This window comes from Panthera pardus, unplaced genomic scaffold, assembly GCF_024362965.1.
Source record: "Panthera pardus isolate Hobbes unplaced genomic scaffold, ASM2436296v1 HiC_scaffold_12, whole genome shotgun sequence".
Taxonomy (NCBI): domain Eukaryota; kingdom Metazoa; phylum Chordata; class Mammalia; order Carnivora; family Felidae; genus Panthera; species Panthera pardus.
In genome coordinates, this window is record NW_026526677.1 from 9701919 (window position 1) to 9714923 (window position 13005).

The window sequence follows — 13005 nt, forward strand, 5'->3', positions numbered from 1 at the left end:
GAATCACTGCTGGAAGGGTTAATTCCCTACCTTGCATTCCGTCTTCCCCCACCCAAAAATGTCTACACTCCAGGGAGAGCTCTCCACTTAGCAGACGCTCAATATATTTTTAGTTAGAACTGAAACGTGTGCCTAGCACCCGTCTGGCGCGGGCATGCTCACTTAACGTTAGCTGAAGGAGTGAATGAAACACCTCCCTTTTTGCGCGCTCAGGTTCCTGCCTCCCCTATAATGACCACTGGAGGGCGCCCCTGACTCGCTGGCTCCGGCCACGGAAGCCCTGTTGGCTGATGAGCGGTCTGTAGGGACCCTGGAGCTGGCCCTGGAGGCTCCTTCTTCCCCTTCACCCTGACCAGCAGCTGTAGAGCCGTGAAAGAGAGTCGGAAGACACCGTGGCAACCGGAGCTCTCTCTCTCTCCCCTGAACTTCAGGTTCCTTGCCGATATCCCAAAAGCCCTACCAGGACCAGCTGACGGTGCTGTGCCCCCCTCCTTCCCCTCCCAGATGCCCCAGGATATCCACAGACACACCTGGTGAGAAGCCGCTCCTGGCCCCAGCCCAGTGCTAAGACAGGTAGACCCCAGGCATAAGTCGGGGTCTTTTCCAGTGGCTCCCAGCCACGAAAATGTCCCCAGCTTGCATCTCAAGGCGCACAGAGAGGCTACAGCAAGCACTGATCGACCCACGCTGTGCTTGGACAAAGGGCCCCAGGATTGACCCCTGCAAGGATGGAGTCCACCCCAGTCAGGGTCATCCTCTTCTGCTTTCTGTTCCACAAAGTAGTCCTCCAGCAAACCATTTCTGATGCCGGAATGAAGCCTCATCCGGTTCCTCCTGCGTCCAAAAATTCATAGTCAAATAAAAACGAAGGAAACCCTTCAGTAACTTTAACACAAAATGGCAAGTCCTCGTAGCTGTGTCAGGGACACAGAGGTCAGGGAAACTGTTACACGGAAGGGATCATTTCAGCCGGGTCCTGAGGCATGGGTAGGAGTTCGCTGGAGCTGAGAAGGACGGAGGGGTATTACATATAAGGGAAAGTCCATGCAAAGTCACGGAGGCATTTCTGAGGGACAGTTCGATAGAGTATTATTATCTCCATTTTACAGAGGAGGACGCTGAAGCTCAAGGCCTGTTGTGTCCAAGGCCACACAGCTATAAAAGTCTAGGCTGGAGCTGAAATCTGGGTCTTTTCATTTTGAATCCTGTGGCTTTTTCATGACCCGCCATCACCTTTCTAGTGGATGCCAGTTTTGGGGGTGGGGGTGGGGGCAGAGGCTTACTCTTAGGGTAGTGGCCTCTGTTGGGGTTAAAGGGAGGTCCAGGGGGATAGGAGACGCACAGAAGAGACGCTGACCGCAGCAGAGCCATAGCTCTCGAGGCCACCAGCGGAGAGCCATCTCCGGAGGCAGACAAAGCAGAGCTGGGAAGATGGGGGGAGGTTCCGGGGACAGAATGCTATAGTCTTTTCATCTAGAATCACCATGGCAACAGGAGCATCACAGAGGGCCTGCCACTGTGCCCTTCCAGGCCTGCCCCAGCTGGGCAGGAAGCAGAGGACCCAGCTTGGCTGGGGGGCAGTGGGCAGGAGGCCCTGGGGTGGCCCAACCAGTCCTGGATGCTGCCTCCTGGCTCTGTGCAGGCTACTTGCCGGCCCACACCCCTCTCTTGGGCCAATCACAGAAAGAACAGGGCAGAAGCCAAGAGAGAAAAAGGAGGGGGGCTGGGCATATCTGGTCAGAGGAGGGGAGGGACCCTACCAGCCTGGGGCCTGTAAGTAATACAGATAACAACATCTCTACACTGGGGCCAGCAGCCCCGATCCCTGAAGGGCTGGGTAGACTCAACATCCCAAGAGACGAACACATGAGCTCCGGCTCCTGTAGAAAGACAACGGGGACGGGGAGAGGCTGGGACACGCTGGGACACGCCGGGCCCAGCTTCACCAAGCTCAGTCCTGCCGATGACAATGGAATAGCATCGAATGGTCTGGAGCCAGCCCAGCCGGATACGAAAGGCAAGAGGATTCACCACAGCCTCTCGGAGAACGCTGGGATCTCCGAGCGGCCCTGTCCCCATGGACTCTGCCCCACCGAGGCCAGCCAGGTGAGGCGCAGACCCCATCCACAACCCCCTTCCCCGCCAGCTTAGAGCTGGGGCTAATGGGCAGGTGAGGAGGTGGGGGAGAACCCCAGGCCAGGCTTCTCCTGAAGAACCCCGCGGGGTTTAAGAAGACCTGGGTGCTGTCCCACCTTCACTGCATGCGAGTCAGTAGCCTCAGGCTTCCTGATCTGTGGAATGGGCACATTAACGGCTGTGAGAGAACACAGATGGCTGCTCATCCACCCACTTACTTGGTGGACAAAGACACCGAGGCGTAAGGAAAGGAACGGACTTACCTCAAGTCACAAAGAATTAGAGGCAGAGCTGGGAGGGTGTGAGGAGGCCACCTGTCCAGGTCAGAGCAGTGCGTCCCTTCACTGTTCCGGGACGTTCCTGCTGTTCAGCTCCCACGAGTGCGTGCCGAATGTCAGCTGTGCTTAGCCCCGTGCTGGGCATTGTGGGAGGGGAAGAGAAGAAGCTATGGTTTCCCCGATATCTTGAGCGTTTACTGGGTGCCAGGCAGTGCACGGAGCGCTATTTCGAAATGGTTTCATCTCATCATCAGAACTGGGGAATAGAACTGGGGAATAAAAGAATAGATACTTCTATTGACAGGTAACCTGTAACACCTGTTACAGGTAGGTGTCAAGGCCCAGAGAGAAGCGAAGTACCTCGTCCGAGCCTCCACTCACACCCGAGTCTCCAGGCCGTTGCAGACTGCCTCCTGGCCCTCGGTTACTGACCCCGGGTTGGTCGGCAGGTCAGGCTGCCTGGCAGCGGTGTCCTGGAGGGGACTCCTCTGCTCTGTGGGCGGCTGGACCAGGCGGCCAGATCAGGTGGGAGTCTGTGTGCCAGTTTCCAGGGCAGTCTTCTCCAGGAGGGGGCCAGGTGGGTGAAACAGACCCAAGGGCAGTGGGGAGGATGGCAGACGGGCGGGCCAGCTGAGGAGTAAGCCGTGTTGGTGGCTATCTGTTAGGTCGACGGGACCACCCAGCAAGCCGCCTTTAGTGGCCTTGAAGTGTCTCAGCCCCAGGTTGCTCGGACAACCACAGCTTCAACCCTTCTTCTCCACCGCAGCCTGGGGTTTCAGGGTTAGCAAATAAAAACACAGGGTAGTCAGTTACATCTGAATTTCGGATAAACCTCAGTGGGTCCTACACTACATAGGCCCCCGGGGGCGGGGGGGAGGGCATCCAGAAGCAAGAGTCTTCTCTGTGTGGGCATCTCCGCTGCGGTGCACCTGCTTCATCTGCTGCTTGGGCTGCTGATTTCAGGAGCCTGGCTGCTCCAGGGGAGGTCGGGGGAAGCTTGCTGGGAATGCAGACTCTCAGGTCCCACCCTAGCCCACTCGATCAGAATCTGCGCTTTAACAAGATCCCCCGGGGAGGTCTGTGTGCACCTGACAGTTGGACAGCCTTGTTTCACACAGCAACAGGAGCGATTTAAGTTTATTCTGGCACCGTATGTTTATTGTAGGCAGCTAGGAAAATGCAGCGCGGTGAAGAAAACCAACATCACCGAAGATTATCATTTTGATGTATTTCCTTCCTGTCTTTTAACATCGAGGTAAAATGCACATGCCATCAAAGTCACGATTTTAACCGTTTTCCATGTACAATTAATTCAGTGGCTTTTACTTCATCCAACCATCGCCACTAATTCTAGAACATGTTCGTCACCCGGATGGAAACTCAGTACCTATTACGCAGTCACTCCCCGTTCACCCCTTTCTCCCATCCCTGGTAACCATCAATCTACTTCTGTCTCTATGGTTTTGCCTTTTCTTGACATTTCATATAAATGGAATCAAAGAACGTTTGTCCTTTTATGTCTGGCTTCTTTCCCTTGGCCTAATGTTTTCAAGGTTCAGCCACATTATAGCACATGTTGGTGCTTTATTCCTTTCTGGGTTGAATAATATTCCACCGTATGGATATACCCCAGTTTGTTTATTCCTTCCTTGGTTGATGGACATCTGGATTGTTTCCATTTTTTTTTTTATCTACTATGTATATTTATAGACATGTTTTTCTTTAAACGTTCAGTTCTTGGGGCGCCTGGGTGGCTCAGTCGGTTAAGCGGCCGACTTCGGCTCAGGTCATGATCTCGCGGTCCGTGAGTTCGGGCCCCGCGTCGGGCTCTGTGCTGACAGCTCAGAGCCTTGAGTCTGTTTCAGATTCTGTGTCTCCCTCTCTTTCTGACCCTCCCCCGTTCATGGTCTGTCTCTCTCTGTCTCAAAAATAAATAAATGTTAAAAAAAAAAAATTAAAAAAAAAAAAAAAGAAAGAAAACGTTCAGTTCTTTGAGGTATATACCTAAGAGTGAAATTGTTGGGTCACATGGTAATTCTCTGGCTCACTTCTCAAGGAGCTGCCTGTTTTCCACAGTGGCTGTACTATTCTACATTCTTACCAGCACGGCCTGACGGATTCCTGTTTCTCCATCTTGTTATTTTCCTTAAAAACAAAAAAAACAAAAACAAAAACAAAACCATGCTATCTTAGTGGTGTCTCCTTGTGGTTTTGACTTGCATTTCCCTCATGACAAATGATGTTGAACCTCTCATGTGCCTATTGGTTATTTGCACGTCTTCATTGGAGAAATGTCTATCCAAGTCCATTTCCCATCTTTTAATTGGATTGTATTCCTATTGTTTGAGTTATAAGAGTTCTTTATATATTCTGGATGCTAGACTCTTACAAGATATAGAGGATTCACAACTATTTTTCCCCATTCTTTGGTTTGTTTTTTCACCTTCTTGAGAATGTTCTTTGATGCCCAAAAGGTTTTTTTTGTTTGTTTGTTTGTTTGTTTTTAGGGGTGCCTGGGTGGCTCAATTGGTTAAACGTCCCACTTCAGCTCAGGTTATGATCTCACAGTTCATGAGTTTGAGCCCCGCGTCGGGCTCTGTGCTGACAGCTCAGAGCCTGGAGCCTGCTTCGGATTCTGTGTCTCCCTCTCTCTGCCCTTTCTCCACTCACGTCTGTCTCTGTTTCTCAAAAATAAACATTAAAAAATTTTTTTTAAGTTTTTTTTGGTTTTTTTTTTTACAAAGTTCAGTTCATTTTTTCTTTTGTTCTTTGTTCTTTTGGTGTCATATCTAAGAAATCGTTACCAAATCCAAGGTCATAAAAATTTACTGTTAAGTTTTCTAATGGTTCTGTATCTCCAGGTCTTACACGTAGGTCTTTGACATATTTTGAGTTAATTTTTGTATGTGGTAAGAGGTAGGGATGCAACTTCATTCTTTTTCTTTGTCTTTGTCTTTGTCTTTATCTTTTTCTTTTTCTTTTCTTTTCTTTCTTTTCTTTTCTTTTTTTTTTTTTTTTTTTTTTTTGAGAGAGGGAGAGAGAGAGTGCAAGCCAGGGAGGGGAAAAAAGAGAGGTAGACAGTGGATCCGAAGCAGGCTCTGTGCTGACGGCAACAGCTTGATGTGGGGTTCAAACCCACAAACCATGAGATCATGACCTGAATTGAAGTCAGACGCTTAACCTACTGAGCCACCCAGGTGCCCTGTCTTTTTTTCCTTTTTAAGTAATCTCTACACCCAACATGGGGCTCGAACTCAGACCCTGAGATCAAGAGTCACATGCTCTACCAACTGAGCCATCCAGGTCCCCCCCACTGACTCTTTTCTTTTGCATGCAGATATCCAGTTGTCCAAGCACTATTATTTGAAAAGATTATTCTTTCCCCACTGAATGGTCTTGCCACTCTTGTTGAAAATCACTTGTCCATAGATGTATGGGTTTACTTCTGGACTCCTGATTTTATTCCATTCGTCTATATATCTTTATGCCAGTACCACACTGTTTTGGTTGTGCAGCTTTGTAGAAGTTTTGAAATTGGGAAGTGTGAGTTCTCCAATTTTGTTCTCCCATTTCAAGATCATGTGGGCCATGTAGGACCCCTTAAAATTCCATATGAATTTGAGGATCAACTTGCTCATTTCTGCAAAAAAGACAGTTGGAATTTTGATGGAGATTACGTTGAGTCTGTAGACCACTTTGCTTTCTTTACAATATTGTTTCTTTACAGTCCATGAACATAGGATGTCTTTTCACTTATTTAGATCTGTTTAAATTTCTTTCAACAATGTTTTGTAGTTTTCAGTGTACAAGTCTTGTACTCCTTTGTTAATCTTATTCCTAAATATTATTTTTTATAATATTATAAATGAAGTTTTCTTTTTTTTAATGTTTATTTTTGGGAGAGAGAGAGAGAGAGAGTGTGTGTGTGTGTGTGAGTGGGGGAGGGGCAGAGAGAGAGGGAGATACAGAATCCTAAGCAGGCTCCAGGCTCTGAGCTGTCAGCACAGAGCCTGATGCAGGGGGCTCAGACTCACAAACCGTGAGATCATGAACTGAGCTGAAGTCGGACGCCTAACCGATTGAGCCACCCAGGCACCCCAGTGAAGTTGTTTTTCTAAATTTCTTTTCCGGATTGTTCATTGCTAGTGTATAGAAATACAACTGATTTTTGCACATTGATCTGATATGCTGCAACTTTGCTGAATTCATTTATTAGCTATGATAGTGTCTGTGTGGATTCGTTAGGATTTTCTACATATAAGATTACACCATCTACAAATAGAGACAGTTTTACTACTTCTCTTCCAATTTGGATGCCTTTTATTTACTTTCTTCCCATGGCTAAAACTTCCAGTAAAATGTTGAATAGAAGTGGCAAGACCAGACATCCTCGTAGTGTTTCTGATCTTAGGAGGAAAGCTTTCAGTCTTTCACCATTGAGTATGATATTAACTGTGGATTTTCACAGATCTCCGTTATCGAGCTGAGAAAGTTCCCTCTGAGTCCTAGTTTTATGAGTATTTTTATCATGAAAGGTGTTAGGTGGGGTTTTCCCCCCAAACTTTGTTTATTGTGGTAAAATGTAACACAACATAACATTTAAAATTTTACCCATTTCTTTTTTTTTTAATTTATGTATTTATTTTGATAGGGAGAGAGAGAATGCCAAACAGACTCCACAGTGTCAGCATAGAGCCCAATATGGAGCTTGAACTCACCAACCATGAGATCATGACCTGAGCTAAAATCAAGAGTCAGACGCTTACCTGACTGAGCCACCCAGTGATCATTCCAACAAATGCCCTCCTTAATGCCCATCACCCATTTGGATCATCCCCCTACCCAACACCCCTCCAGCAACCCTCAGTTTGTTCTCTGTATTTAAGAGTCTCTTATGGTTTGCCTCCCTCTCTGTTCTTATGTTCTTCTTCCTTCCCTTCCCCTATGTTCATCTGTTGTGTTTCTTAAATTCCACATATGAGTGAAATGATATATTTGTATTTCTCAGACTAACTTATTTCGCTTAGCATGATACAATCTAGTTCTATCCAGGTTGTTGCAAATGGCAAGATTTCATTCTTTTTGATTGCCAAATAATAGTCCATTGTGTATATATATACCATATCTTTATCCATTCATCAGTCAATGGACATTGGGCTCTTTCCATACTTTGGCTATTGTCGATAGTGCTGCTATAAACATTTGGGTGTAGGTGCCCCTTTGAATCAGCATTTTTGTATCCTTTGGATAAATACCTGGTAGTGCAATGGCTGGTCTTAGGTTAGCTCTATTTTTAATTTTTTGAGGAACCTCCACACTGTTCTCCAGGGTGGATGCACCAGTTTGCATTCCCGCCAACAGTGCAAAAGGTTTTCCTTTTCTCTGCATCCTCACCAACATTTGTTGTCTCCTGAGTTGTTAATTTTAGCCATTCTGACAGGGGTGAGGTGGTATCTCATTGTGGTTTTGATTTGTATTTCCTGATGATGAGTGATGTTGAGCATCTTTTTTGCATGTCTGTTCGCCATCTGGATGTCTTCTTTGGAAAAATGTCTGTTCATATCTTTTGACCATTTCTTCACTGGATCACTTGTTTTTTGGGTATTGAGTTTGATAAGTTCTCTATAGGTTTTGGATAATAACCCTTTGCCCAATATGTCATTTGCAAATATCTTCTCCCATTCTGTCAGTTGCCTTTTAATTTTGTTGATTGTGCAGAAGCTTTTTATCTTGATGAGGTCCCAATAGTTCATTTCTAAGTATCTCATATAAGTGGAATCAAACAGTATTTGTCTTTTTGTGACTGCCTTATTTCACTTACCATAATATTTTCAAGGTTCATCAGTAAGGGTGTTGGGTTTTATCAAATTATTTTTCTACATCCGTTGACATGGTCATGCGACTCTTTTCCTCTATTCCATTAATACTGTGTATTACATTGATTAATGTTCATAAGTTGAACCACCTTTGCATTCTTGGGATAAATCCCACTTGCCCATACAGTATGATCATTTTAATTGCTGGATTCAAATGTCTCAGTATTTTGTTGATAATTTTTACATCTATATTCATAAGGAATATTGGCCTATAGATATCTTTCCTTATAATTTCTTTGTCTGGCCTTAGTATCAAAGTAACACTGGCATCATGGAATGAATTAGGAAGCAGAGTCTATTTTTTGGAAAAGTTTGAGAAAGATTGGTATTCATTTTTCTTTAAATATTTGAGAGAGTTTACCAGTGAAACAATCTGGTCCTAGCATTTTCTTTACTGGAAATTTTTTGTTTACTTTCACAGTCTCTTCTTATGGGTCTATTCAGGTTTCTATTTGTTCTCGAGTCAGTTTTAGTAGTTTGTGTCTTCTAGGAAATTTTCTTTTCATCTAGATTATCTGATTTTTTGGTATATAATTATTCATCATATTATCTTACAATCCTTTTTGTATCTATAAAGTTGATAGCAATGTCCCTACTTTCATTCCTGATTTTAGTGGTTTGAATCTTTTATCTCTATTTTTTGTCATTCTAACTAAAAATTCATCAATTTTGTTAACTCCTTTCAAAGAAGCATCTTTTGTTTTTATTGATTCTCTTTGTTGTTTTTCAATTCTGTATTTCCTTTATTTCCATTCCAATCTTTATTTCCTTCCTTCTGCTGACTTTGGGTTTAGTTTGGTTTTTTCTAAGTTCCTTAAGTTGAAGTTTAGGGTGGGACTTGAGTGAGGTTGAGTTATGAGGTTGGAGACTCTGTAAATATCTTGCTACCAAAGAGAGCACCAGTCTGAGAATACAGTTAAACCAGGAAGAGGACAAGAGAGACATTGGATCTTGAGGACAGTGCTTGAGCCCCTGAAACAGTCCATGTCTAAAGCAAGTCCTACTTCTGGACATTCAGTTACATATTCAATACATTTTCTTTGGGCCCATTTAAAAAAAGTTGGAAGTTTAGTTATTGATTTGAGATCTTTCTTCTGTTTAATATATGCTGTTTTTATTTTCATTCATCTCATCTAATTTCCCTTGTGATTTCTTTTTATGCCATTGGGCATGTAAAAGTATTATTGTATTTTCACATATCGCATTTATTAATTTCTGGTTTCATGTCATTGTGGTCAGAGAAAATACTTCAAATGCATTCAGTAGTTTTAAATGTATTGAGACTTGTTTTGTGGTATAAACATGGTTTATCCTGAGGGATGTTCCATGCTTACTTGAGAAGAATGTATATTCTGCTGTTGTTGGGTGGAGTTAGGTCTAGTTGGTTTATAGTGTTGTTCAATGCTTCTATTTCTTTGTTTGTCTTTTGTGTAGTAGTTCTATCCATTACTGAAAATGGAATATTGGAGGGGCACCTGGGTGGCTCAGTTGATTAAGTGTCCGACTTTGGCTCAGGTCATGATCTCATGATCGGTAAGTTCGAGCCCTGCATTGTGCTCTCTGCTGTCAGTGACGAGCCTCCTTCAGATCCTCTGCCCCTTTCCTGCTTGTGCTCTCTCTCTCTCAAAAGTAAATAAACATTAAAAAAAAAAGGAAGTGGAGTATTGGAGTCCTTATTATTATTGTAATGTTTATTTCTCTCTTAAGTATATGTTTACTATTGTTATATCTTCTTGATGGATTGAGCTTTTTATCATTATACAATACCTCTCTTTTAATAATTTATAGTTATAAATGAAAAAAATATAAATAATTTATAAAGTCTTTTTTAATAATTTTTGCCTTAAAGCCTATTTTTAAAATAGTAGTACAGCCATTTCATCTCTTTTTTTGTTAATTTTGGCATGGATTATCTTTCCCATCCTTTCACTTTTAACCTATTTGAGTTTTTGAGCCAAAGAAAGACTCTTGTGACAGCATATAATTGCATTATGTGTTTTTTTAATCCATTCCATTAACCTCTGTCTTTTAATTAGAGAATTTAATCCATTTATATTTAATGCAATTACTAATAAGAACTTACTTCTGCCACTTTGTTTGCTATATGTCTTATATCTTGTTGTTTCTCAATTCCTCCTTCTTTTGTGTTAGACGTTTTCTTTTTTTTTTTTTTTAATGTTTATTTATTTTTGACAGAAAGAGAGACAGAGCATGAGTGGGGGAGGGGCAGAGAGAGAGGGAGACACAGAATTGGAAGCAGGCTCCAGGCTCCGAGCTGTCAGCACAGAGCCCAACGTGGGGCTTGAACTCACAGACCGCGAGATCATGACCTGAGCCCAAGTTGGACACTCAACTGACTGAGACGCCCAGGTGCCCTGGTGTTTGATGTTTTCTAATGTAACATTTTGATTCCCTTGTTGTTTCTGTTACCAGATATATTTTATTTTCTTAGTTGTTGACCTGCGGATTACAATTAACATCTTAATTTATAAAATCTAGTTCAAATTAATACCAATTTAGTTTTGATAGTATAAAAAAATTTTGTTCTTCTATAGTTCCATTCCCTGTCCTTTATGTTGTTAGCATCACAAATTACATCTTTATATATTAGGTATCCATCAGCATAGATTTATAATTATTACAGTTGTCCTTTAAATTATATAAGAAAAAAAGAAAAGTTACATTAAAAGAATTCATCATTGCTGACTTATATTTACTTATATCAGTGTTCATTTCTTCATATGGATTTGAGTTACTGTCTACTATCCTTTCATATCAGCCTGAAGGACTCTCTTTAACATTTCTTGTAAAGAAAATCTACTAGTGACAAATTCTCATAATTTTTGTTATTCTGGAAATGTCTTGATTTATCTTTAATTCCTGAAGGATAGTTTTGCCAGATAAAAATTCCTTGCTGCCTTTTCCTTCCCTTTCAGAACTCCAAATATATTATCCTACTTCCTTATGGCCCCCAAAGTTTCTGATGAGAAATCAGCTGGAGAATCTGAGGTTCTCTTGTATGTGATTAGTCACTTTTCTCGCTCTAAAGATTCTCTTTTTGGTTTTGGCCTTCTACAGTTTGATTATGTCCTGGTGTGGATCTCTTTGAGTTTATCTTACTTGAAGTTAATTAAGCTTCCTGGATGTGTAGATTAAGTCTTGCTTCAAATTTAGAAGTTTTTAGCCATTATATCTTTCTTATTTCTCCCCTGCCCCTCCTTCTGGAATTTCCACTATGCATTTGTTAGTATGCATGATGTTGTCTCATACATCTCTTTGGTTCTGTTTCTTTTTTTTTTCATGTTTTTTTTCCTTTCTGTTCCACAGCCTGGGTAATCTCAATTGATTTATCTTCTAGTAGGCTGACTCTTTCTTCTGCTTGCTCAAATCTGTTGTTGAACAACTCTAGTCAATTTTTCATTTCAGCTAATTCTCTTCAAATCCAGAATTTGTTTCTGTATTATAACTTTTGTTTCCTTATTGATATTTTCTGACTGGTGAGATAAATAATTATCATGTTTTCCTTTAGTTCTTTACACATGGTTTCCTTTATATCTTTGAGTATATTTTAAATAGTTGATTTAAAGCCTTTGTCTTCGGGGCGCCTGGGTGGCGCAGTCGGTTAAGCGTCCGACTTCAGCCAGGTCACGATCTCGCGGTCCGTGAGTTCGAGCCCCGCGTCAGGCTCTGGGCTGATGGCTCAGAGCCTGGAGCCTGTTTCCGATTCTGTATCTCCCTCTCTCTCTGCCCCTCCCCCGTTCATGCTTTGTCTCTCTCTGTCCCAAAAATAAATAAACGTTGAAAAAAAAATTTAAAAAAAATAAGAGAAAATAAAGCCTTTGTCTTCTATATCCAATATCTGTGCTTCCTCAAGGACATCGCCCCCACCATGTCTAAGCCATGCTCCCTTTGATGCATCATATTTTTTTTTCTAAACTGGATATTTTGAGTATTATAATGAAACAACTCTGGGAATAGGATTTCCTACCATGCTAAGACTTATTGCTGCTTGTGATAGAAATTATTGTTTATTAGTTTAGTGACTTTTCAGGAACTAACTTTGGAAAATCTATTTTTTGTTGTCCATGGCCACCAAAGTGTCTGTGTCATTAGCTTAGTGGTCAGTTAGTCATTTGACAGAGATTTCCTTAAATGCCTAGAACAGCAACAACAAAACCTCCCAGTCTTTGCAGATGAGCACTGTATGTAGATTGGGAAATGCCTTCAACAATCCGTCATGCAATTTACAACTCTACTTTGGCCCTCATTTCCTGCTTGCAGAGAATCTGGTGATCAGCTAGAGGTAAGATCTTAGGGCCTTGTCAGGGCTTTTCTGAGCATGTACCCAGCCCTGGGCATGCATATGGACCTCTATTCCCAGGAATATGTAGGAACTTTTTGTTTTTGTTTTTGTTTTTGTTTTTAGAGAGAGAGAGAGAGAGAGAGCATGCACATGAGCAGGGGAAAGGAGCAGAGAGGCAGAGGGGGAGAGAGAGAGAGAGAGAGAGAGAGAGAGAGAGAGAGAGAAAATCTTAAGCAGGCTCCACGCTCAGTGTGGAGCCTGACATGGGGCTTCATCCCACAACTCTGGGAACATGACCTGAACCGAAATCAAGAGTCAGACACTCAACTGACTGAGCCACCCAGGTGCCGCTGTAGGAGCTTTTCAAAGTCCTTGTTCCCTAAATCATTTTATCCTCCAGCCTTTCTTCCTA

General features: G+C 42.7%; 1 protein-coding gene across 4 annotated transcripts in view; it reads left to right on the plus strand.

Moving 5' to 3' along the window:
• The first annotated feature begins 1516 nt into the window (after window positions 1-1516).
• RAB3IL1 (RAB3A interacting protein like 1) overlaps window positions 1517-13005 on the plus strand; it is a 43120-nt gene continuing 31631 nt past the window's right edge. Inside the window, exons 1-2 of one of the 4 annotated variants that reach the window (XM_053899612.1) lie at window positions 1517-2106; window positions 3580-3669. In XM_053899612.1, coding sequence (XP_053755587.1) covers window positions 1985-2106; window positions 3580-3669 — 212 coding nt within the window. In that variant the 5' untranslated portion in view covers window positions 1517-1984. The remainder of the gene's footprint in view (window positions 2107-3579; window positions 3670-13005) is intronic. The other 3 variants (XM_053899614.1, XM_053899613.1, XM_053899617.1) reach the window with 3 other exon arrangements.